Source organism: Rhopalosiphum padi, chromosome 2 (genome assembly GCF_020882245.1).
Source record: "Rhopalosiphum padi isolate XX-2018 chromosome 2, ASM2088224v1, whole genome shotgun sequence".
Lineage (NCBI taxonomy): Eukaryota > Metazoa > Arthropoda > Insecta > Hemiptera > Aphididae > Rhopalosiphum > Rhopalosiphum padi.
The window spans coordinates 70,090,597-70,117,744 of record NC_083598.1 but is presented as its reverse complement, the minus strand read 5'-3'; the positions used below and the strand labels follow the sequence as shown (position 1 = coordinate 70,117,744).

At 26.1% G+C, this 27,148-nt stretch overlaps 3 protein-coding genes across 4 annotated transcripts; 2 read left to right on the top strand and 1 right to left on the bottom strand.

Annotated features, from left to right (window-relative positions):
• The first annotated feature begins 14,074 nt into the window (after positions 1-14,074).
• On the top strand, positions 14,075-19,243 carry LOC132921927 (3'-5' exoribonuclease 1-like). The gene is made up of 7 exons (XM_060985173.1): positions 14,075-14,350; positions 14,461-14,841; positions 15,591-15,729; positions 17,261-17,410; positions 17,519-17,608; positions 18,669-18,860; positions 18,931-19,243. The coding sequence occupies exons 2-7, from the start codon at positions 14,501-14,503 to the stop codon at positions 19,042-19,044; spliced, it is 1,026 nt and encodes a 341-aa protein (XP_060841156.1). The 5' UTR covers positions 14,075-14,350; positions 14,461-14,500; the 3' UTR covers positions 19,045-19,243.
• Positions 19,244-20,523: 1,280 nt separating this feature from the next.
• LOC132920999 (dolichyl-diphosphooligosaccharide--protein glycosyltransferase 48 kDa subunit) lies at positions 20,524-24,977 on the top strand. The gene is made up of 8 exons (XM_060983787.1): positions 20,524-20,852; positions 21,495-21,659; positions 21,721-21,857; positions 23,622-23,810; positions 23,892-24,023; positions 24,089-24,247; positions 24,322-24,552; positions 24,628-24,977. Exons 1-8 carry the CDS (start codon positions 20,714-20,716, stop codon positions 24,778-24,780), a joined length of 1,305 nt encoding a protein of 434 aa, XP_060839770.1. The 5' UTR covers positions 20,524-20,713; the 3' UTR covers positions 24,781-24,977.
• Positions 24,978-25,010: 33 nt separating this feature from the next.
• On the bottom strand, positions 25,011-26,403 carry LOC132921000 (uncharacterized). 2 transcript variants are annotated; one of them, XM_060983789.1, is made up of 5 exons: positions 26,190-26,403; positions 26,012-26,127; positions 25,541-25,916; positions 25,339-25,474; positions 25,011-25,269 (listed from the first exon to the last, which is right to left on the bottom strand). In XM_060983789.1, the coding sequence occupies exons 3-5, from the start codon at positions 25,889-25,891 to the stop codon at positions 25,142-25,144; spliced, it is 615 nt and encodes a 204-aa protein (XP_060839772.1). In that variant the 5' UTR covers positions 25,892-25,916; positions 26,012-26,127; positions 26,190-26,403; the 3' UTR covers positions 25,011-25,141. The 2 variants fall into 2 exon arrangements, with proteins under 2 accessions (XP_060839772.1, XP_060839771.1); XM_060983788.1 differs by having other exon boundaries at positions 25,541-26,400.
• Positions 26,404-27,148: the final 745 nt, after the last annotated feature.

Genomic DNA, 27,148 nt, shown 5'->3' with positions numbered 1-27,148 from the left:
ACGACTCGCAATATTTGTAGATTATTGGATACAAAAAATATTGATGAGTCTTTTTACTCAGTCTATATAGTATATATATATGTATTATGTGAATCTTTTCTCAAACACGCAATATTTTAAAATCTATTAATGTTTTTGAAAATATTCAATCAAAACAAAACAAATACTTTTTAATATTTTTTATCGTTATATTTTTTTTAAGTTTTTACTTTTTTAACACACATATTTAATTTCTTATTCTGAAACAGAATAATTTTCGGAGTAATTCGGTGTATAAAAATCAAAATCTGGATGAGTAGTTTATGAGTTATACACATTTAAAGTTTTGTTGAGTGGTCTGGGGTAACTCGCAAAATGTTGATCTACTTCTACTACAGAATTTAAAATATTGAGTGTTCGATAAAAGAATCACACTTTATATAATATAAATTATATACCTATCTAAATTGATATTTATTTTTTTTCAAATACATTAATAATAAAACTATAAGACATATACACACACACATACACAATATATTGTTATTAACATATTATAATATTTGTTAGTAACGTTTTAAAAAAAAAAGAAGTTAAATGGTTATTGACAAGAACATAAGTCGCACAAACACAAAGATTAAACTTATCAGTCATCTGCAGTAACCTCTTCAATATATTTTTCTGAGACAATTTTCTGTTAGTTTTTCAATAAATAAAAGCATACCTATTAAATGATGAGTCAAAATATTTTTGTGATATTGTACATCAAGTCTTCTATGTTTAAATTTCACAATGAATAATTCAAAAAATGCATGCTTACATAGTACCCCTAAACCTACATCAACTTATTAGAAAAATTGTTACTAGTTATGAATGTTATGGTTATAAAAGTTGCTACTTAATAAGAATTTAAAAATATTGTTTTCTGCAACATTTAATTATTGTATTTAATGATACTGAAGGCTAAAAGAGAAGCTGATATACAATATAATATATATATATATATATATATATTATCTGTATTAAACATAATGCTAATTAATGTGGTTGTTGATCGATTCTTTTTATCATGACATGATTTGAAATTATCAATTTCACGGCAAGCTCTTAATTTAGATTTGATTACATTTTTTTTTGTTTCTAATGCAAGTACCAGTGTCTGATTACGTTTAAACTACTCTTATTCGGTATTATAGGAAGTTATTATTAACAGAATTAATAATTACTATATTGTAAATATATCAATGTATTACCTAACTCAATTATCGTTCATGGATGGTAGATTCCTATATATCAGAAAGAAATCTGAAAATAATAACATTTTCAATATCACTAAGAGTTAATAAATAACTATCGTTATGATAGTAATAATTAATAATCATATCTAAATAAACAGTCGATAGTATAAAATGTTAGGTTTGGACTTACGATAATAAATGTAAACGACGTTTATTTCAACAAAGGCGAAAATGTGAGAGGTTAATTTTAAATTATGACCCAAAGGTCAAAATCGTTTTATTTTATCTTCATTTATAAATCTGTACAAAAGTGACCATGTTTATGGTGCGCCCAGTGAACTGTAAGTGAAATAATTCGATTACATTGGTGATTTATTATTGCAATCCCTTTTCTAAAAGAGTTGGGGTTGCGGTTAATCTGCTACAATACTATATTGTATTTATACCTATTGTCCAGCATACATGTTGGTTATCTAATTAAAGTCAAAATTTTACCCTTACAATAATTACTTTACAATCCGAAGGAATTGCAAGAATAGCCTAATTATTTAATAAATATATAATTATAATAAATAAATGGAAAACGTCGATGGTAGGTATAACTGTATAAGTGAAACGTGACTATATTATTATTATGGTTAATTGATTCAAATGATAGATGACACAAATCACAATTAATATACAATTCGATATTCAAAACAACTCAAAAATATTAAACATATTATAGTAAGATATTTTTTTAGATACAGTTATAGACTTTGTACGTATATTATACATGTTTGTACAATATACATGTATTGTAACCTTAATGAACTTATTTAGGCATACTACGTATATAATATCATAATACACATTAAAAACTAAAGAAAAGCAAGATATGAGCATTCGTACTTTGTACGACAGTACGTATGATTTAATCAAAAATATTGAGGTAAGACTTATTATAATTATATAAATACTTTCAGATTAGACCTAATTTGAACTTGGTTTTTGGAAATCATAACTAAATCTTACTAAATTGCGCAAAGAAGTACGTGGGCTTCAGCATATTCAACATATGTCTGCATATCGATCTTGGTTTACTAAAAGGTGGTGTAGTTGCTTATATATTATAATATAATATATTAAAAGAAACCGTGAGTTTGCTTGCTTTTAACAATTTTCAGGATTCTTTCAGAAATGATAAACTATGAAAAAAATTGAAAAAACTACTTTTATAAGTAAATCATATAATATCTGTGTTTAATTTCTGTTCTATGTCTAGCCATAAAAGTTTTACGATAAACTTTTTGATATTATTGTTATTGCCCTGAAAAATTATTTAGATACCTACTTAAAAAGAACCCATCATTACATATAATACACCAAAATTACCCTCGCACCACTCAGAATACATAATGTAAAACTTTAAAAAAAAAAGAAGATTAGAATGGTTCTTAGCTGTATGTTAGGGGCAATATCAATAATAATGGGATAAAAAAAAAAAAAAATAATTTGGTTTGGGCCACATTATTATATACGTTATATACCATGTATTGGCTTATTACATTAAAATAACAAAAATTTCATGATTCTCAAACTAACATAATAATTATATAAAATGGCAACCAAATTAAAAATAGACATAATACTTATATATTTATTGTTTTAATAATTAACATTCAACAAACTTTTTCTTTTAATCGTCAATTTCATAAAATATAAATAAACTTGATATTAATATTGATCATTGTTAAAGGTTTTTATGTCATTACTATAAATCGAGAGCCTACTAATTAGTAATTTCACAGTTAAGGAGCCTTGCTACTGCCGTCGATTTTAGCTCAAAAGATCTTAAGTTTTGAAGAAATTAACGATGTCCGATTTTAAATCTAAAAAAAATTTGAACTTCACAGTAAATTGTCTATAGACGGAATACTTCGTAAAAATTAAATTTTATATTATTATGAAGTTTAATGAAAGACTTGAAAATATTAATTATTTAAAATTAAAATTAAAAACGGAAAGTATTGTAATCTTATTGGTAATTTAAACACAATGCGGCAGTATTAAAGTTAATTTGAATTACCTAGCTATTATAGACATACTAGCTACTATAATAATAGTGCCTATATTATTAGTATTTAATATCTGCATTGTAACTATTATAATTTTAAAACTTTCAAAAAATCTATACACTATGTAATTAAGTACCTATTTAGCATTCGTAATATACAAAATATAGAATTATTATTTTCAAAATGTTTATACTTAAATAGTTAAGTTTGAGTGTGTAAGTGTTAGGTATAATATTATAATAAATTAATATGTTTAAATATTCTGATTTTTGTATTATTTTGTTTGCTTAAATGTACAAGGATATTTGGATATTATAACCTGAGATGAAATTTAATTAACTGCAGTTAAATTACTAAATGTTGGTAAAATTAATATTCAAAATATTATAGAAGATGAATTCCCCAAGATTTTCACACAATCTACTGGATTATAGCATCATTTAATCTTCATAAGTTTACCTTTCTCTTACAAACTTAATTTTGGCAACGCTTTATTGGTATAACGAAATTATTTGTTGTTTTATCTATATATACTATTATGCCTGTGGCCGTGTAAGAGTATATCGTGTATAATTAATTATGTATGCATATATTCTTACATAATTTTAATAAAACATAAATACTTATATCATAGCACATTAAATGAAGCGAATAAACTAGTATAGAAAATAGAACTTGTTAATTTAGTTTCGTGAATATTTTTATTCGAAATAAGTAGAATTTAATTTGATAACACAGTGCATTTAAATAGGTACCATAATCATTTAAATACCTAATATATATTTGCTTTATAAATTAATTTATTTTAAGCGCCTAATTTATTAAATGGAATCTTTTTTATGCGCATTTGCCCAAAGTATGATTCTGTTAGGTATTATTTAAATTAGATGAATTTTTACTAAAGTCTTTTTTTTATAATTAGACGTATCTACTTATACTGAGTTACACAGTACACTCAACTATGGATTTGTTTAAACAGCATTTCTGAAATGTCTATTCATAAGTTTTTCCATCTATATATAGATATTATTATAATACTATAATAATGTTGAAAATAAATGGCGATTAAATCTAACTGTGTTTGATACATTAGCTTTTTTAAAATGCCTACTATTGAACGTTTTGGCATAAACTATACATTAAAACAATAATAATGTACGAATAAACAAATATACACATATTTGTTAAAGTATAGTACACAAACATAACAAAACTTACTCTACAATGTATATAAATTAACTTAGTGAAACTGATTTTACTGGTTTTTTTTCATATTTTAATAAATAATAATGCATAATAATTATATACTATTATAGACACCACCAAAAGTTACTAATTTACTAATATATTAGTATATTATGACTTTTGGTAAACAATAATATTGATATTTGGTGGTTAACACGGGTCTGTGTATCATTAAATAGATAATAGGTTTCATATACATTTGGAATATTTATTTCTATCAAGCAGTCCTATTAACATTCAATTACACAAATTATGTAAAATGATGAGTCTTGTTTTAAAATTCAAATGATCGGGAAATCATCTACTAACTATTCACACGAAAACGAAATCATGTATATGAGGCAATTCTTTTGCTAGTTTCCTAGTGACCCTAGTATATATACGAGTAGATACATACAAGATACAAAACATTTAGAATATAAACTATATATAATGTATATATTAATATACCTATATATATATATATATATATATATAGTATGAGTATGTACATATAATAACTCATACACTTCGTATAAAGGTCAAGAAATCAAATAAACTTAAATGGAAAAAGATATTTACAAATATAATAAATAAATGACGCACTAAAAGTTATGGAAATCGGTTTTGAAAATTCTTTACGGGTGACGTTAATCCATGTAAAATACTGTCAATGGGCACTTTTTTCACCCTCTTATATACCATACGAATGTTTTTGAACAGAAAGTGGGTAAAGGCTATTTGCCGGAAATCCATTTTTATGGAAGGTCCGGCGTTTTTACGACATCCATACATCTCAATTTTTATCAAGTTATGTCACTCCGCGTTTATATATTTCATTTTACCACCCCTCCTTCCCACTGGATGATCAAGGTGGCGTCGGTCAGGGGCTCGCAAGGGTGCCGGACTATAGAGCGCTATATGCCATTGTGACACCACCCTATAGATGATCCATTGCGTGTCCGAGTGGAGGAGAGGATGTGAGTTGTGCGAAGCTAGTTTTATGGGCAGCATTGGTTAACTTGGTTATGCGCTTGTGCAAGTGAAAGTTACAAATACAAATGGATGACCATTTGCTCTTAGACAGGGGAAAATAGTACTAACATTGAACGTCTAAATAATATTTGATATTTCGCCGAGTTAATTAGATTTAATTTCGTTATTTTAAATTAGATCGTTACATGTTCAGATCTGCAGATTGATGACATTTATCAAATATTTGTTTTTAATCTCATCTTATAGTATAGGTATTTTTAATCCGATATTATATTTTTTGTATGTCAAAATATAAAAGTTAGATCCCGATTGTATACATTATACAATACAGTCGTTGGCAATACGATTGCATAATATATAATATATATGTATATCGCTTAATGTATGTGATATAACGTGCTAAAATAGACTTTACTTTTCTTAAATTTTTAACTATATACAATTTTCAAAATAGATAGCACGATCGAATTAAATGCTGTTTGTTAAATAAAAAAAATCTTGTATTGCTTTAAAGGTAAATTAACAAATATATTATTAGTTTAATATTAAGCTTGTCAATTACGCCAGCTAAGATAATATTATATTATAAATTAATCGATAGTCGATATATTATTCAAGTCATACAATATGACTATACTTATTCATTTTTCGATGATTAAGATCTTTGAAAAAAAATTTAGAATAAATTGTGTAAGACTACAATTTATTGTGTGAAGCCTAATACCAGGAATATAATATACTCTTTGGCTACGTTACTGAAAATATTTTTATTTGAGAAATGATAATTATTGTACACGATATTATTAAAATTAAATGTATGTTTTACTGAAATTATATGGTACAAAAATGTTCTGTAGTATAACTGATATTTTTAGCTAACAAAATATATTATTGTTTTTTGTGAAAAATAAGTTAAACATCACACATCTTTTATTTTTAAATTACTATTTGGAACAAAGAAAATGTGCAGAACATAATATCATCGTTAATCTATAAAATAACAAGACAATACATTTTAACAAATATGCATAAACCAAATAAAATATGATGGATAACAAGTATTAACAACTTTAACCTGGTCTATAAAAAAAATGTTCATGGTAGCTAATTAAAATTTAAAAAAAAATGTTACACAAGTATTTTTTAATACTTATTTAAGTACCTATAAAAAAAACCTTCGATTAAATTACCAAAATATAATACATGTTAATATTTGAATAGGTACTACTAATATATATATGTAATAATTATTATTTATATAGTTATCAATAAATTATATTATAAATATGTACTGATTAATGATTACTGATTAGTTAAACGAGAGGTATTGAATAATACGATTTGTATATCGGTGTTTCAAGAATATTACATTACATTTGTTATTTTTGATACGCCGTGATACAATTATATATTAATTTCGATTTAATATTTATTCATAATATCATTGATTATTTATATACCAATAACCTATAATATAATATATAACTATCAATATATCATAATGATGACTTGATTTATAATTTTAAATTTTAATATAATTATGATACGATTCAAAATTAGAATTTTTTAGAGCTCTAGTAATATGATTCTCGAACCATTTAATTTATATATATTTATATAATTTACATATCATTTAACACAAATATATTCGATCATATAATATATTATGAGTTATGACCAATAGATCAAATATTAAAATCACAAAAAAAAAATGTAAATAAATATTATTGGTATATTTTTAATTTATGCACTCGTTTTGTATTCTACCAATCATATTATTCCATCCGAAAAAAAATACAATTGGATTAATAATGTGATTTTAATAATTATTTTTTCCTCTCACCACATAACTACAACGTGTGGTGTGTTTAGATATAAAACTTCCGCGTATAAATGATAATATACAGTATAAATGTATATTTTATATGGTTGTTGTGTATATTATGGTTTTTTCGGTGAAACATTTTTAACCGTTCATCAGAATAAAAATACCGATTTGTTATTTTTTCCACACACATTATTAAGAATATCTTGTATGCTTAAATGACATATAAAAATATAATACATATGATGCCTACAGTAGTATTGTACATATTAATGCGAAGGTATAAATACATTATACAACGTTATGATGGAAGATAATAAGAAATAATACATTGTTATGTCCTATTGCCGTGTAACGTATACTGAAAAACGATAAAAGGAAACCGGTGAAAACTTAAAAATAAACCATCGAGAAAACTGCAGTATTCATCGTATCGTCTAATATTATATTATTAGTTATTATTACTCGTAGCGAGTATTGAACCAATATACAATATATCTATATACTATATAGTAGGTATATTATATACTAATTACTATGAGGCATTATAATTTTTAAAGAAATAAATAACTTTATATGCCTATGCCTTGTTACTGGTTGCCTGTTGGCTGTTGGTATATCTACCAATATATTATTTATAATATTATGTGCATTTTGTTAATATTTGAAATTTAAAAATAAATGTATATATATATATTATATATAATATTACATAATATATCAGTAGCGACGACTAGTTCTGCAGGATTGTCTCCTGCCTTGTACATTATCTGTGCCCGTCGCTGCGGCACACTGCCGTTTGCAAATGTAACGAACGTTAAACGACCCGTGTTTGCCGTTGCAATTAAAAACGGTCGACAGTGCTGCGAGGGGTGCGGTCAAAAGGGTGGCCCCGTCACCGCACCCCGTGGTAATTCAATCAAGTCCGAAGTTAGTTAACTTTGAAATTCGCGAACGCCACCGCCACGCCACTCCCCTTTTTTATATATATATATAATAATAATAATAATATATACAACGCCACCGAACCGACTGTGGGGCTCGTAAACCAAATACAAAATCAGCGACAATCAAGGACAACTATGCACATAATTCTATTACCATAATTACAACGCAAACAATACGAGAAATATCGCATGACGTACATGGGGACGCGACAAGACGCTAGTGACGAGGGTGTCGGGAACGGAATTTTTTATGTTGCTTTTTTTATTACAATTTAAATACAATACTAAACAAAGTTTCTTCAATTACACATACACGTGAAACACATATTATCCGTATGTGCGAGAACAGACACGTGTACAAGTGTACAATAGCCAACAATAGGTATAAATATCGCAGTGTAACTTACAAGATATTTTTACATTATTATATTGTTACAATGTTTTATATTATGTATACCCATACACATCGTATAGTTTTGTATATATTACAAATTATCATTATAATTGAATTACAAATACAATTGATTTGTATATGTTTGATGAGCGGTGTTAAAATAAAATAACAATATAATGATTATAATGTAATCATAATTATAATGATTATTAGGTAATATACAAGTTCTCATTTAGACGAATCATATGGATATATAATATATATATATGCTTAAAAGAAAACGAAACTTAACTTGTTTAAGGACATTGTGTTAGTATAATTAATAGTTAAGTACAAGTACAAACTACTTACTCCAGATCAAAATAAAATAAAATAAAGTTCTAATAATCTATACGTAAATGCGTAGTTTATATACCTAATATAAATAGTTAAGGTATGATTCTAATTTCCAAGACATAGGTGTCAAAGACGTAGTCTTGATTAAGACATATGAAATTGTGAACAATAATCATGTATTATGCAAGTAAGAGAATAAAGCTAGCAAATTTATCTAATGAAACGAACATATTTAGTAAAAATATGATAATATTTGAAAAGTATTTAAAAATGCATTGTTTTTTAAATGTTGGGGGGGAGGGTCTGGACCTGAAAACATTCACATGATTACCTAGGTGTGATAATAATATTATTATATTATATTTAATTGTTTAAATTATATCTTTTTAGATTTCAATATAAATAAAATTTAATTTTTGTAATATAGGTACATATTCATACATCTTTATAATCTGTTTATAATATTATTATCATTTTATTATTTTTAACAGAATTTGTTCTTCTATATTTTTTTTACGCGTTTATTGGTATTTTACTCGGTTACGTTACGCCAGCGCCTCAAGTTCGGAATTTTTAAACGAAACTTACACGATTTTATTGTAACCATTTCGTAACGAAGTTTAACAGAAACTAACTTACAACATACAAGGAAGTTTAGAATTCCTATTTTTAATAATGGGTGCTGGAAGAAGTTACCCCAACACCCGATATCCTTCAAAATGACATTGACTTGAAATATTCACAAAATGTTGTAACTAAATTGAATACAAAATTTGAAATTCCCGATAACCCAAATCTCAGAAATACCAAATATTCCACAATATCTTTACACCACGTGTGTGTCCCAGTACCTATTCTTGAAAATAACATTTTTAATTTAAAATTTATAAATTAACATTAAAATGTTGGGTTAAAAAAAATAATTCCCTATATCAACCGTTATTAAAAATTGTAATTCTGAACTTCCAGCACAAAATAAGTTAACGTGGTTATATTTTGTAACTGTAACAAAATCTTGTGAAAGTTTTGAGTAAATATTCCAAACTTGGATAGTGTTGGAAGTAGAGTCGGGGTGACATACCTATATTTTACGCTTAAGAGGACATTAAACCCTTATAATATTATGTTGACTTCGTTTTACAAACATACAATTTAGTTCTATTACCTACCTAATAAAAAAGTCAATTCACCTATTATACAATTTAAGGATAAAATTATTATTAGAAACATCTTGAAATAATCTATATTTTGAAGAGAGTTAATAGTAAAACATGTAGGCAAGACACACGTTTGAACACATAGACATACAATTCCTGATACTACATGTTTGGCATTAATTAATAGAAGAAGAACACAAATAGTATAAGTGGAAAGTGGAAGATAAGTATATACTAAGTGTGTACGTAAAACCATTGAGTATACAATATTGTATTTATAATCAATGGTAAAACATATTCACCTAATAATTAATTATAAATACAACCGTTCTATATTACTATATGAATGCAATATTGCAATACAAGTATACTTAGGTACATGTTATATATTTACAAAAAAGGCTAATCATCAGGTTATTATGTTTTTTTGTTGATATTATTGTTAATATACTTATGTATATAATAATTAATAATGAAGGATTTCATTAAATAAGAAAAATAATGTCCAAACGCCGTAAACTGATGTAATTTGTTAAAGATGATTTATTGCTACATGCGTGCTTATAACAATTTAACTTGGTACGCTATAGTTTATATGCTACTTATTGCTACTACAGTATTACGACAATAACTGTTCTCATCTGTGCTTATATATGTACTGCTGTCTATTAATTGTAAATATTGTTATTTATAACATGACCATTTCTGACATTTACTCTGTATCTATTGTTATTGAATTACAACTAGTCTGGCCTTTACACAGAATTCTTTTAAATTAGTTATGTTGAATATTTGCTAAACACCGAAACTGAATGAAAGAGTCGTATAATAAATCATTTTTTATTTAATGTTTGCGATAATCAACTACTCAACTAGCAATATAAACAAAAAAGTTTTAAATTTACGGTACGATATAAAAAAAAACTCAATTTATAAAAAGCTAATAAATTGATAGAAACATCGTATTCACAATTTAAACTTCATGTATTTATTATTTATTGATTTAGTTTTTAATGAGTATAACGTAGCTCGAGTCTTGAAGGCCTAATGAATCTGGTAACTTTTACACCGCAAACAAATTTCAACGTTGTGGCCCCTGACAGCGCTTATATTAAACTTTTAACAACAATGAAAACTTTTTAATGTCGGCTAATATAAAATGTTTTGTCTTCAAATATTTGCATTTTATGTAAAACTCAAAACAAAATAAATTTAATAAATTAAGTATAAAATGATGAAGCAATTGAATAAAAAAAATTGTCTTGTTTTAGTAAATTAATATAATATTATCTATAACTTCTTTAAATTGTATATTCATGAATATATTAGTTACTTTACAACAACTCAATAAGAAATAGTATATCATGTATACTTACTAAATAGAAAATGATAAACAATTAATACAAACATATTGGCATATAGCTGATTATTAATTTTTAACTATAAGTCTATAATAAATAATTAAAAGTAATTAAAAAATAATAGTTAACGTCTATTAGAGATCTAGCTGCAGTCGAGACAATACATTTACGGAGCAAGTAGAAATATTGAATCAAATTAAATATATATATATACAGTGGACGCCACTTATAAGACTCATCACGGATATAAGGTTAAGCCATCACTTATTAGAATCAAAATTGTTTGAAACGGATCGGACGTATCTAAATACATTATAAAAAATTCTGTTATAAGATTCAAATTTCGTAAAAAAAAATGGCAGAAAGTACAAATTTTTGGTTAAAATTTAAAAATAATTTGGTGTTCAAAAATTACATATTTTTATTACTGGTTTGAATTCATGCTATATAATGTGTGTATGTACAAAAAAAAAATAATAAAAAAAAACATAATTCGAAATTAACCAAAGTTATACATTTTTTACATAAATTATAAGTATGTACATTGTACATACATAATCTATAAGTTTTAATTAATATGTAATAATTTTAATTTTTCAATCATAATTATTTTCATTTATTCACTAATAGGTTAATATTTAATTTAAGTAAATTAAAATAAAAGCAAAATAGGTATGTAGAAAAATAAAATTAATAAATATGGAATCAAAATTTTTGTTTTTTTTTCCCACTTCACCTATAAGATTCATTCGATTATAAGATTCACTTTGTGCTGGTCCCAAAGTGAATCTTATAAGCGGTGTCTACTGCAGTAATATTATAATGTGTATAAAAGTACATATTGTTTGTGGATATACCCAATATCCTTATTATAATATTATTCCGATTATTTTTATTTTTATTTAAATTCACAGCAGTCGAAACACGATTTAAATGAAATCTAGGTACTTCTTGAGTTACAACTCGCAGAACCCAACTTAAATAGAGCCTCAGCATAGTTAATAGATAAATAAGGCTTTATAAAATCTTTATAAGTATCACAACAAATATGTTTACTATTCATGCGATGGATAATTAATGTTAGGTATCTATTAAAATAAAGTTAAGCAATAGTGCAATACATAAACAAAATCGTCATTATACAAAACAAATAATTCAAATATTTTCAAAATAAAAACATTTGGTTGTAACTATATATTTATACTAAAATAAAACAGGTCGTTTAGTTACTGAACTAGATAAGAAAATGAATCCATACGATAATGATTGCAATATTTTTGAATAAATTATGAATTTGGGCTCAGAATTATTATCTGAGACTCCTGCTGATATTTTCATCATTGAAGAAGATATTAGATAAAGTAATCGATGATACTAATATAATATACCTATAAAACAAGAAATTGTACTTTTTTCAAGTTATATAAAGTAAATAAATATATTATAAATTTTCTTTTGAAACATTTTGTTATACCAATATGGCTATAGATATAGGTACATGAAATTATAAAAATAATTAGAAAGAAATGTTACTAAAAATATATATTATGTTCATTTCATTACGACTTTACTATTGTACTTCCCAATTTTCTTCCAATTCTGAAGCGTAAAGGTAAAGCATTAATTCAAAATTAGAATTGATTAAAAATGTCAAAGGAACGTTTTTTCACAAGAAAAATTTTTTTATTTATTTATTTATCTTTCTACAAAAAAGGATATAGGTAACTGATTTTTTTAAATTTAATTCAGAAGTTTAGTGACATAAAAATTTGGAAAAAGCATTTGTTTAAAAAAAAAAAACTTTATATATATTTTTTTACTTATATTTATGTTTTTATTTTTATTTTTATAATAGTAATCTATTATTAAGATACAAGAGTTGTTATACGCTTCAATATGCAATAGATTTTGAATTTAGTAAAAATATCAAAAATATACAATAACCATTAAATAAGCAGAAATATGCAAAAAAATGTCATCAATATTTTCAAATTTTTATGATTCTTAAAGATAACAGACAAAAATTCAAAGATGTGAAATTGAAAAAAAATATGCATTTGCTTAGAAATCCGTGCTCTACTGCTCTAGTTAGGTTACCCACTGCATCTCTAAAATTTATTCGTTGCAATTAAAAAATAATAACACAACAGTGCAAATGTACAAAATACTACAATGCGGTAGTACTCAATAGTCAATAGATACTCAAGTATTGGAGTATAACTGTACAAGATATACAAATTTAAAGTGGTTTTAATTGTATTAATTGATTGTTGATATGATATTTCACAAATTATTATCTGACATAATATTTAGGAATAAAAGACATGATGTTTGATAATTTGATATGTCTGTGCTTATCACAGACTTTTACCCAGTCGATAAAATAGTCAAATGATTTTCGTAACGAATTAAAATATATAATATTATTTTAAAGTAGGTAGGTATATTTTAATTCGTGATTTTCGTTTAATTACAGTCATACCACAGAATAGATTTAATTTATTCTGTTAATCTATTTTTCGGTCACACTTCTTTTCAAGAATACCAAAATAATTATTTCAATGCAATAAAATTGTTATCGCTTACGAAAAACTTTATCATGATTTCAAATATTCGGCCCTGCTATCTGCACTCATGACACATATTTGGCCTCAAAGATAAGTAATATTGTAATTTATAATGAGAATAACAATAAATATGATATTTTGTTAAATACAGATTATAGAATTCCGTTTAAGTAGTTAATTATTATTTCTCATATTGTTTGGTTGAAAAATCGAAAAACTGCCCATTATTTTGACGAACGTCTATTAGATTTGTCTCAAAATCTATGAAAGTAAAGTATTTCAAATTTGTATTTACTTTTTTTACATTTTGATATCTAGATAAGTAGCTATTTTAATTAACTAGTTTTTAATTTTTTGTTTTTATGGAATGCTGTTTTAGTTAGTCAGTGCAAATATCGAAAAGTGACAGCGATTCGAATATGGATGATAATATGATCAGTCATATTGATTCTGACAATGAAGAATTTGACTGTGATAATCGTAGGATACCGCTGGAACATCTTCCTATGTTCCAACGTTTGGCAACGGTTAATGGAAAAATAAACCGTATGAAAAGACGTCAATTGATAAGTATAATGAACAATAAAAAGCTCAATACTGACGGTGAAATAGATGTTTTGAAAAAACGTTTAAAAAACCACTATAGAATGCAAGCACTGATCAAAGCTAAAATCTGTGAATCTGAAGCAACTTACTTTCCATTTTTTGTTGTTATTGATATTGAAGCAACATGTACTGAAAATAATCCTGCTGATTACAAGTAAGTTAATATATAATAAACTTTCCTTTTTCCAAAATATATTTGATAATATAGAAAACAGTAATTTAATTAGATATACCTATTAAGTATATACCTACCTAGAGAAGTTTAAATTAAAATATATAGTTTTATAAATAACAAATACTATTTCTCAACTCTTAAGAGTGTCTTAATTTCTTTCAAAAATTTAATTATTTGGTAAACCTTGAAGTAGGTACATCAATACATTTTTATGATCTTAAAAAATTGAATTAGTATAAAAAAAACTTAATTTATTATGACCATTTTGTATCTATTTGTAATTTTTTTTTTTAATTATAATGTTCTATGAGGAAGTTATAAATTATTCTTGGTACAGGTTTTTAATTTATTAAAGCTAACTGTAAATTAATAAGTACCTACTTTATTGAATAGGCACTGTAGTAGTAAATAATAATTTAAAATTAAAATGGCGCAACATGGATCCCTAGTCAGTTAGGTGATAGAAGTAGATACTATAGAAAAAAATTCTTTAGATAGATTAAGGTTGAGATAGAAATGTTATATTAAAAATGGTTAGACCCGGGAGTCTATTGGAGGTAAGCTTTGTATTTATCGGATCAAAGCCAAAAATAAAAAATTTATTAAATGTAAATAAATTTAATAAAAATATTAAATTCATATTTTCATGTATGTGTAAATAATTTAATAGAATCTATGATTATAATTTTTGTTTAAATTGTATGTTTATTGTCTAATTCATATATTAGGTTTGAAATCATAGAATTCCCAGCTGTATTGGTTGATGCTAAAAAACGAAAAATAGTTGATCATTTTCAAGCATTTGTAAAACCAACAATCAATCCAAAGCTATCTGAGTTTTGCATTAAATTAACTGGTATAACTCAAGTAAGTATGTTTTTATTTCTGCCTCTTTAATTCTTAGGATATACATTATTCCAGAAAAATTCAATCTATTTATACCAAAAAAAAAGCAAATACAGTATCTATTGTTATTTTTTAATTTTTTTTTCTAAATAAATGTTTTGAGACAATGGATTTAAAAACATTTAAAAAATCATTTTGTATATAAAAAGTACCTAAAAATATTTATTTTCAAAATTGTAATATTCTCATTAAAAATGTTGAGTACTATTTTGTTGATTTTTTCATTTAATTAGATTTTTTACATTAAATAAGTTAGGTTAGGAGCCTAATCTAAGGTTAATACTTTAAACATTTAATTTTTTTTTTTTTTTTTTATTATTTAGAACTTTCAGTATATAACTATTATAGTTCGACAGTTATTACAATATATAATATATGTATAAAAGATTTACAATAAATAGAATCTTAATTATAGCATAATTTAGATAATTTGGTGATTAGATAACAATATAAAATGAAATGATACAATATATTATGGTGGACGTATAACGGTATATGGAATTACAAATTACCTTTATTTAATAAAGCCGTTAGGAGAGACAGGAGGGGTTTTATGATTGCACTGAATTCGGTAATAAAAGATGTAAATAAAGTTTCTATATTAGGAGATAGGTGGGAATGGTTATGATTGGAGGAAGTGGCTTCGGCATATGATGGTTTATCGGTATTGGAATTTAAGGTGGATTTAAGGAAGTTTGTATGAGATTTGGGAGTAGATATGAAATGTTTACGACGAGGTGGTCTGTAATTAAGTTTTTCATAAACGGGACAGCCTTTGTAATTGGCAGGGTGGCTACCTTGGCATAAAGCACACCTGGCCGGAGATTCTGGTGACATAGTGCATACGTCAGATCTGTGTTCTTCGCCACATTTGATGCATCGTGGAATGTGGTTGCAGTAACCCTGAGTGTGCCCGTAAGACAGACAACGATGGCATTGAGGTGGGCCTTTACGTGGATGGGGCTTTTCGACAACAATTTTGGTGTGCAATAGATACTCGATTTTATATAAATCCATGTTGTTGGTGGCTATTTTGAGGTCGACGAAAAATAGAGGTAGAGGTGATTTATCGGAAGAGCGCTTAATGTTATGAACGTGGGTAACCTGGTGTCCCAGTTCCGATAGAGAAGTAATTATATCTTCAGTAGAGGTAGAAGGGTGGAGATTGCGGATCACCACCCGTAATGGACGCTTATCATACTGCTGGTATGAATGAAAACTGATGCTGTTTTCAATTAGATATTTAATGAGTAGTCTGTAATGCTCATAGAAATGAGTATGGACGATCAGGTAAGAAGGTGTGGTTTTACAGATAAATTCTGTTGTATTGAAAATTTTCATCAAGTTTGAGGTGAAACTGGAAAAATTACTCACGCCTTTGAACATTTAATTAAAACTAATAATTATTTTAATTATAAATCAATAATATAACATTTTAATAATAGTATTATTACCATATTTTCTGAATTTTTTTCTCTAATTTTAATTTTAGGATCAAATCGATAAAGCTGATTCATTTGAATTATGTTTGAAAAAATTTAATAAATGGTTAGAAGAACATGAACTTGGAATTAAACACAGATTTTCTATTGTTACTGATGGTCCATTTGATATGGCTCGGTTTCTTTATGGACAGTGTATAGTAAGTCTTAATTCAATTTTTGATTAAAATATATGTGAAGAACTGTAAAATATTTTACTATTTACAAACTATTTTGTTCGACAAATATTAAGATCATATGACTTTTAGATGTCAGAAATTCCATATCCAAAGTTTGCTACCAGATGGATAAATATAAGAAAAGTATTTAGATCATTTTATTTTACCAAACAAGTTAAGGTAATTTATACACTAATGAAGTAATAATATAAATAATAATGTTATACCTACAAGTGGTGTATACTCAAAATAATTATTAGCTATTTTCAAAATATTGATTTTATATTAAAAAAAATAATGAAATATATTTAGGTTTATCTATTATTTTTTTTTTATGTAATTGCTAATTATTAAAGTATCTACTTCAATATATTATAGCTACCTGGAAATAAACTTTAAAAACTCGTATTTATAGAAACTTCTTGCTACCTTCTTTGGTCAATTTACCAGCTCAATAACTTCTTAGTTATCTTGGTAGTGAATTTCTTATAATTAATCCTTCTATTGGTAAATAAATAATAGTCCATAGGCACTTAATCAGGATTTTATAGTAGAAGGGATCAGGAATCAGGATTATTCAAAAGTTCAGTCCTGAGATAGTGACATAAAGCTGAGTGTTATTGTGAATAAGACATACACACGAGATAAACAACCTCTAGTTTCTTCGATGTTTCACAGTAAGTTGTCTGCGTATTTATACATTCTCCCCCCTCCCCCACAATCAGAAAATCAATAAAGAATTTTTGTTTTAAAATTAAGAAACCATAATTTATGTTGTTGAATTCATAATTTTGAATTTTTTTGCCTTTGGAGATGGGTGTCACCATTGCATTAATTGTAGGTTGCTTTTTCGGCTGTAATGGAAAATTTAGGTATTGCCTCATGTTATTACTGATTAGAGAAGTTAACTCCATAAATTCTAGAACATAACAAATGTTTGAAATGAATTTCCTCACTTGGGCCATTATCTAGATTCAGTACAATCACTGAAAAAGATTAGTGATTGGTGTGAAGCGTAAATTTTCCCTATCAATGACTTTTCCTGACATAAGTTTGCATGTTAATAGCCACCAAGATTGTTTGTTCTTTTCAAGGAAGGATCACTCATGTGAATCTTCGGCAAAGAAAAATCCCTTTGCCCCATAGAAGCAAACAGAATTTATTTTGTGTATACCCCTTGTGTAATTCTCTATTTTCCTATAATATTAAATTAATATTTATGAATACATTTTACTTTTAGCATACAGTTCTTTGCAATTTAAATGCGATGTTAACATTCTTGGATATGCAATTTGAAGGCAACCCTCATAGTGGCCTAGATGATTCATTAAATATAGCCAGAATATGTTTACGATTACTTGAAGATGGAGCTTTTATTGATCAAAATGAACGAATTATTTCGCTTAAAACACCAACACCTTATGGAAAAGATGTAATTGAATTTTGATAACTATATTATAGTTTATCTAATATATTTTAATAAATGTTGAATTTTATCACAGGATCCATTGCCAGTGAGACCTGTGCACAACATATTTTGTAATGGAATGCATAGTTATAGAAATAGGTGGTTAGTTCCACAAATGAAGACTTTAGACTTAAATGATGGAATTTAACATTGGTTAAATTCATTAAAAGCTGTATCAACTTTCAACTACTATGTTCCTTCTAATGTAAAATATTCTTTGTTAACAAAGTTTTTATTATCTTTTAAATTGTTTGTTGTCTTTGATATGACTGAGTCAATTTAATTGTGATCATTGTAATAATAATAATTTTAACACAAAATAAAATATTATCTTTTTAGTTATTATATATCATGATGTTTATTAGTTAAACAATTTTTCAGTGTATTTACTATGGATATTCAAAATAGTATAGATAAATAGATAAATAAAACAAGTAATATATTATGTTATATATATTATTTTAATTTATACAATTAATTATAGTTATAATATTATCTTGTATGCAGTTTAACAGTTACTATAACTTTATTAGTTTTATGATAGTAAGATTATTAATATTATTCATAATTTATGATAGGAAATCAATAAGATTTAATGAACTAAATAACTATTTAATCGAAGTGCTGTACAGTATAGATTCTAACCATACATCTGAAATTTAAAAAATCAGACTAATAGATTAAAAATGTTAAATATAATTAAAAATATCTAGTTTTATGCATGATAGTGTATATTATGATAAATATCTAACAACGGGAACACGGGAACCAACTTGGATACACCCTTTGTAACAACCCGGAACCAATTTGGATACACCCACTAATACCGGGTAGTCAACAAAAACACCAAAGAAAAACCAGAGGATAGCTAATTTAATGAACAGTGGAAGTTTTAAAATTATACAATTTATATTATTATGAATTGCTTTGTAAAAACAAATTGTGGAATTGTGATTTTACGTATGAGAAGTATAAATATCCATTTTTGTTAACATTTAAACTTTAGACGCTCATAAAAAAATATTTGTGAAATTACACTGAACTTTTTTTTATAGCTCAATAAGCAAGATTTTTATGAAACTTGTATTGATTTTTCAGGCTTCTTTTAGTATCTAAAAAAACTAACAGTTTCCAACGTTTATAAATAGATCAAAAATGGCTATTCATTTTTATTTGAAAATGTTTTAATAATCATTTGATGACAATTTCAAGTATCTATAATTATTTTTTTTTTTTTTTTTAAACAACTGTTTTAAAAAAAGTTGTTTAATAAATAGAGTTTTTAATAAAAAAAAAAAATTATTTCTAAATAAAATGAAAACACAAGGTTAGGTTACAGCAAAATATACTCTATATATAGTATTTTGGTTATAGTGTACAATCACAGAATGACAGAATAAATTAATAATGAAATTTCATTTATTCTGCGGTATAATTATTATTACAAAATAGATGAAATTCAGAAATTCTTTTTCATCTATTATGTGATACAATTGTTTTTCAAATTTATTTAACGTTGGCATGCTTGATTAAACGATTGTGTTGGCTCCCTGTACTATGCCGGCATCGTGGCGTTCTGTGATACGCGTTATCGGCGTATTTGTTGTCAATTAGCAATCGTAATCGTCTTTCGTCACAATATCAAGTCATCAAAGTGTATACTGTATTATACAAATACACGAAGTCACAAAACGAATTCATCGTAAACGATGTTTTGTTTTATTAATTTATAATTTATTTTTTTGTTATCGATTGCTATTTACTTAAGAGTTATTCTTTACTCCTATTTGATTTGTTGAGTAATTTTATTTTACAAAATGTTAATTAAATATTACGTGTGTTCAATATTAACGTTAAGCCTTACTGCGTTCGCCAGCGCGTCCAAAGAGACGCTGGTCCTTCTCAACAATTTAGTCATCAAAGAGACACATTCCATTCTGTTTAACACTCTCAAAGGTAAAATTTCATTTTTTTAAATTCACGGTGGCTAGTTGGCTATTGTGATTCATCTAGTAATATGACAATTAAATTTCGGTTAAAAATATGATTGATTTGAAAAGTGCTCCAATATCTTGGATCAGAAATATTAAACAATTGTACATGTTTTGTCACAATATTTGAGCTCAAATTAAACCATTAATGGATGTTATATTTATTCTGTTAACATTTTATAGAAAATGCTTAAAAATAGTAGAGTAAGTTTAAAATTAATTTTTCTATACAAAGAAGTGGAACTTATAATGTTATCTTGCATATTTTGGAAATGTTAGATTTAAGTGTTCTTTTTGAAATAATAGATAATTTGTTTTAATCTTTCAGGATTCTGATCAATAATTAAACATTAAAATATGATGCTTTCAAAATGTTTGTAACCACAATAAATAAGCTATTTTTAAATAATAAATAATAAGTAATAATAAAAAAAAATATTTGTATATATTTTTATGTTTTATTGCATACTTAATGATACTTAGGCAATATTATGATGAATATTTATAGCATTTTCAATTCTATAAATCCTAACCACTTATATGTACCAAAATGTTCTATGAAAAAAAAATATAATAATAATTAGTTATATTTTGATTTAATTATTAGAAAGAGGATATCATTTGACTTTCAAATCAGCTGATGACCCTACATTAGTACTTTCTAAGTATGGAAAATACTTTTATGAAAATTTAATTATTTTTGCGCCAACTGTCCAAGAATTTGGTGGATCTCTCAATATTGAAACAATTACTCAATTCATTGACGATGGAGGTAAGACTTATTAATTATTAAATAATCTTAATCATTTAATAAGAATCTTTATTCATTTTAGGCAATGTTTTGTTCACTGGTGGTGTGTCTACTGGTTCTGCTCTGAGAGAGTTAGCTGCTGAATGTGGTTTTGAAGTTACTGAAGAAAATTCATCCTTGATTGACCATTTGAATTTTGATGCCAGTGATTCAGGAAAAGTAATAAAAATTAGTATATAAATTTTTAGGTATTAAAATTAACTTGAATGCCTGATAAACCATAAATATTTGATACAAGTTTTAATATGTCTTACTATTTAAATGCCCGTTAACCGTTAAGTATACAACTGAACTGGAAATATTTATTCTAAAACTTGATTATTTAGTTGCATATATAACTGAAATCATGTAAATGACTTATACATGTTGGTCTGAAAAGTTAGTTGAAAACCTTATGGTATAGAAAACATACCCCTATATTTGGTAAATATTTAAGTGTTTATTACCTGTTACCAAACTTAAAAATTTGATCTTCAACAATTATTATAAAATTTATTTTAAATTTTCAACGGTTTATTTAATTAAATGTTTTGATAAAAGTTTATCTTTGTATATTAAAATTTTTTCATGTGGGTTTTAAAAAAACTCGCTGTGAATAAATTATTTAATCTTTTTAAATAAACACAATTAGGCTTAAACTTATAAATTTGCATGTGTATATTGAATGTACCAAAACATAGCTGAATGATGTATAATTAATATTAAATATGTTTTAGAATATTAGAATATGGATGATTAAAATATGACATTTTACTTCTCAAATTTTAGAGATAATTTATTATATTACCTTATATTATAATGTTATTATACTTATTTTGCATATTCTCAAAATTTTTGATGAATAATGTTCAGCACTAGTTTTCATTTTATTAATTAACTATTAAGAGGACGTCGCACTGGCATGTGTTGTCTTTGTCTTACACATGTATGACATAGTAAATGTTTGTTCACCAGTTTCAATAGCGTGCCTTTAAGTTTAATATTTGAGTGAATTGACCTATTATTAAACTTTTAGGTAAGAACATTATCTATGTTCTCTCGTTGGTTATGTAAGATATTTTAATTTTTAAGTGAATTGTAAGCATTTTCAAATATTTAATATTTTTCATACTCATAATTCACCTAAAAATTAAAATATTGTATAAAACCCATGAGAGAACACAGATAATGTTCTTACCTAAAAGTTTAATAATAGGTCAATTCACTCAAATATTAAACCTAAAAGCAAGCTATTGAAACTGGTGAAAGAACATTTACTATGCCGTACGTGTGTAAGACAAAGACAATACATGCTAGTGCGACGTCCTCTTAACAGTAAATAGTAATAATCCCAAGCTATTGTGTATAACTTTGCGTACATACATGTTAGATAGATACCTATTTACTAAAATACGAAAAGGTCAATTAAGATGTGGATTTTTTATTTAGAAATGATTGTCTGCTTCAGTTTAATCTGGTTTAAAAATGAAATATTTTTCAAAAATATAAATTATTCACATGTTTCAAATACTAAATTGTTTTCTAACCTGAACTTTTTTATGTACATTTTTTGACTGTAAATAAAGGTAATATTAATCAAGTGAGTATTTAATTGTTTTAAAAATAAAACTCAATACATACGTATCTTAATTTTTTCAGTGTATATTTTTATGTTTTGATGATCATATAATATAGTATATTTTAATATTTGTAGTACTAAAAGTCCTAAACCTTAATAATAATATATTTCTATGTATTTTTTCTTATTTGAATTGTAGAGTAAATAATGCTACCTATAAAATATTTCAAAAGAATTTAGTTTATTTATAAAGTCCATTACAATTGTTTACATTCAGGCAGAAATTTATTAAAAATTAAAATTTGGTATTTCATTTTTGTTTCATACAACACTTTAATATTGTGTATTTATATTTATTTTTATAGCATACTTTAGTAGTAACTAGTTCATCAAACTTAATTAAATCTGAAGAAATTGTTGGAAAGAGTAATGAAAAACCACTGTTATATGAAGGAACTACAGTGATTACGGATCCAAAAAATCCTTTAGTACTTCCTATTCTTCATGCTGAATCTACTGCATATTCGTACAAACCAGACCTTCCTGTTAAAGATGTAAGTTAATAAAATTAAAATATTAGTAATCAATTATCCTATTATATTATTATAACTATAAAAATGTCTTGTTGTTTCTAGTATTCTTTAGGAACAGGCAAAGATTTATTACTAATTGCTGCTTTGCAAGCAAGAAATAATGCTAGAGTTGTATTTTCTGGTTCTTTGTACTTCTTTTCTGATGTTGCCTTTAGGACTTCCGTACAAAAAGTTGTAAGTTTTTGTTTTATAAATATTTTAATTTAGTTGTCTTGATACAGATTTTATTATTTTATTAGGATGGAAAATCATATAATATTTCTGGAAACCAAGAAGTTGCTACAAACATTGTTTTGTGGACATTAAAAGATAGAGGTATGATAAGAGTGAAGTCTGTAAACCATCATAAAGTGGGCGAGTCGTCACCTCCACCATCTTACACTATTATGGATATGGCTGTAATATTTTTTATATCAATAATTATTTGTATTATAAGTTTTAAGGAATTAATTTTTAATTTTCTTATTCATAGGTATTTTTGGTGGAATTGGAACGTTGGGAAAATGGAAAATGGATCCCTCATGACGCAAATGATGTTCAAGTTGAATTTGTACGTATAGATCCGTTCTGGCGTGGAAATCTTAATAATATGAAAAATGGCAAGTACGAGTTTACATTTAAAATACCAGATACATACGGAGTGTATCAATTCAAAGTGGAATACAATAGAATTGGATTTACTGCAATTAGAAGCTCAACTATGGTAAATAATATTATATTCATGTAATCAAGTATAATGAAATTACATTTATTAAATGTATAAATGTATAAATTGTAGGTGTCTGTTATTCCACTGGAACATACTCAATATGAAAGATTTATCTTAAGTGCATATCCATATTATTCAAGTGCTTTTTCAATGATGTTTGGTGTGTTTATATTCAGTTTTGTCTTCCTGCACTATCGAGAAGATAAAGCAAAGGGAGAGTAATTCAGACTGTTTAATATTATATTGTTTTACATTACTCTTGATGGTGATAATAATGTTGTAAGTCAAAATTTAAATTATGTATTAATGAATAAATTTGTAAAAGTATCTATTTCAATTGAAAACAATACTCAGCACTTTAGCTCTTACAGATTACATTTTGTGATTTTTTTTATTAAAATTTATTACTTATGCCATTAGTTATGTTTTTATAATAATCCTATAAAAAAGTATTTAATTTTCAACATTTTTATATTTATTAAAATTCACTTAACAATTTTGTGCATACTGACTCAAATAAAGTTGGCACATATACATACAAGATACAAATGTAAACACTTTAAATTATGTACTAAATAAACAATTAATGCCGACGCCTAATTATGTGAACTCTCTTAGAGTCCCCTAACAGTTCTTCATTTCTTTCAAATGAATTTTTTCTCATACTCTTAAACTGTGAAATGTTGCATTGAGACATCTTTCTGGGCCGACCTAAAATATTATGAACAACAATTAAAATCTTAGTATTGAACAGGTATTGTATTTATTTTAAATATTAACTTGTGAGTTTTTGTGTTGATTCAGCCAATGACTCTCTTCTAGCGTGTTTGGCCAAAGTTAAATCTGGTAGTGTTAGTCTTCTGGAACGGTTATACGCCTTTTCTTTTTGAATGAAAGATTTTTTCCAGTCTTGAAGCTGGAAAATAATTTCAAGTTTAGAACAAAATTAAATGCAACTTATTAGTATCTGTTAAACGTTTACCCTGTGTCTCATACTGTATTGGATTCGCCAGAAGACAATGAATGGAAGAAGAGAAGACACAGCAATTATCCACCAGTTGTTTGCAATTCTGGAACTCACATTTCTCCAGTCAACACCAAACAAATAATTTCTGTCGTCAGTATTGTTGTTGCACTCTGACACAACGGGCTGTGCATCGTTGTCGTTAGGCTTCCACGCTGATGCCGTAGAACTGACATCATCGGAAGGTTCATTCCCAAATAGTCTGTTCACTTTTGCTGTCAGTGCTTGGATGTGCTTCTGGAAACACGAGCTACTCGCTACTAGCACGCACAAGCATACAACTAAGGATTTTCCTATGTTGGTTTTCATTTCGTCGTGTCAGACGATCACGACACTGTCGACATTTACAACCAAAAAAAAATCGAACGCGTTTCGGCTGTCATTGATATTTACTATTTACGTATGTATTATGTAAATTATTAATATTACCTAAACGTCATCAGTATTATTCATTTTATTTTGATTTTACGCACCGTAATCACCGATGGGCAGTTTCTCGTTTTCCAAACGCGTTTAAATAAATACGGATTTTCTCTGTAGTGGCTCTGAAAAAGTATATATATATATTATATTGATTTTCGTACTCATGCGTGTATAACGTTACAACCCCTCGTTGCCAGCCACTATCGTCGCACAGTTTAGGAAACGTGAATCATCGTCGGTGCTGTATCTACGAACAAAAACGGTTTCTTTTTTTTTTAATTTTTTTAAAACATACAACATACTATATTTAACCAGGTGATGTGTGGTCTCCTGGTAAATATCGTTAGCGAATTTTTTTTCTAAACGTTTGAACTTCACCACAGGTCGTTTTGTCCCGCATATACGAACAGTAAAATATTTGTACAAACATTAGATAGGTGCCTATATACAACAGACCATAGCTGGGGGTACTGAGTTCATGTAATTTATAATCTAAAAATACGTATGTAATACGATAGTGCAATATCATAATATTATTCAAGATATCATTGTGTTTGTTTTGTCAAATATCAATGACTCTTTTTCCTTATATTATAGATATATTAGTATTATTAAAACAACAGTTTTTTTGAGTTTTTGACCAATATTATTACTGATTAGAGATAAATTTATCAAGTATATAAATTAGTTTTAAAGTAGGTAGGTATATATTGGCTTACATATTTAACTCTCAGCCAAACAAAAAATCATATTTGTTTTTTCGTGAAACCGTGATAGCCAATTTACAGGCCTAATATATCATAATATATGAAAATACTAATAGTTTTGAAAATGTTAAGGCCTTGTTAAAAACAGATACAGGTATAATAAACCAGTGGTGCCTAAAATATGGTTACCTACTATATAATTTGTGTATTTCTATCAAAGTTTATCAAATTATTAATTTTAATAGTCAACAATAGATAAGAAAGACAAGTCAAATATAATTTCCGATTTAAATAATAATTGTGATTATTTGTAATTTATATTTGGCGGGGAACCGAAGAAAAAAAGGACGGGCATCACTGATATAAATAATATAAAAAAAATAAAATGTAAAAATGTGTAATAAAAAATTAAAGTCAAGTGTTTTGTGGAGAGACA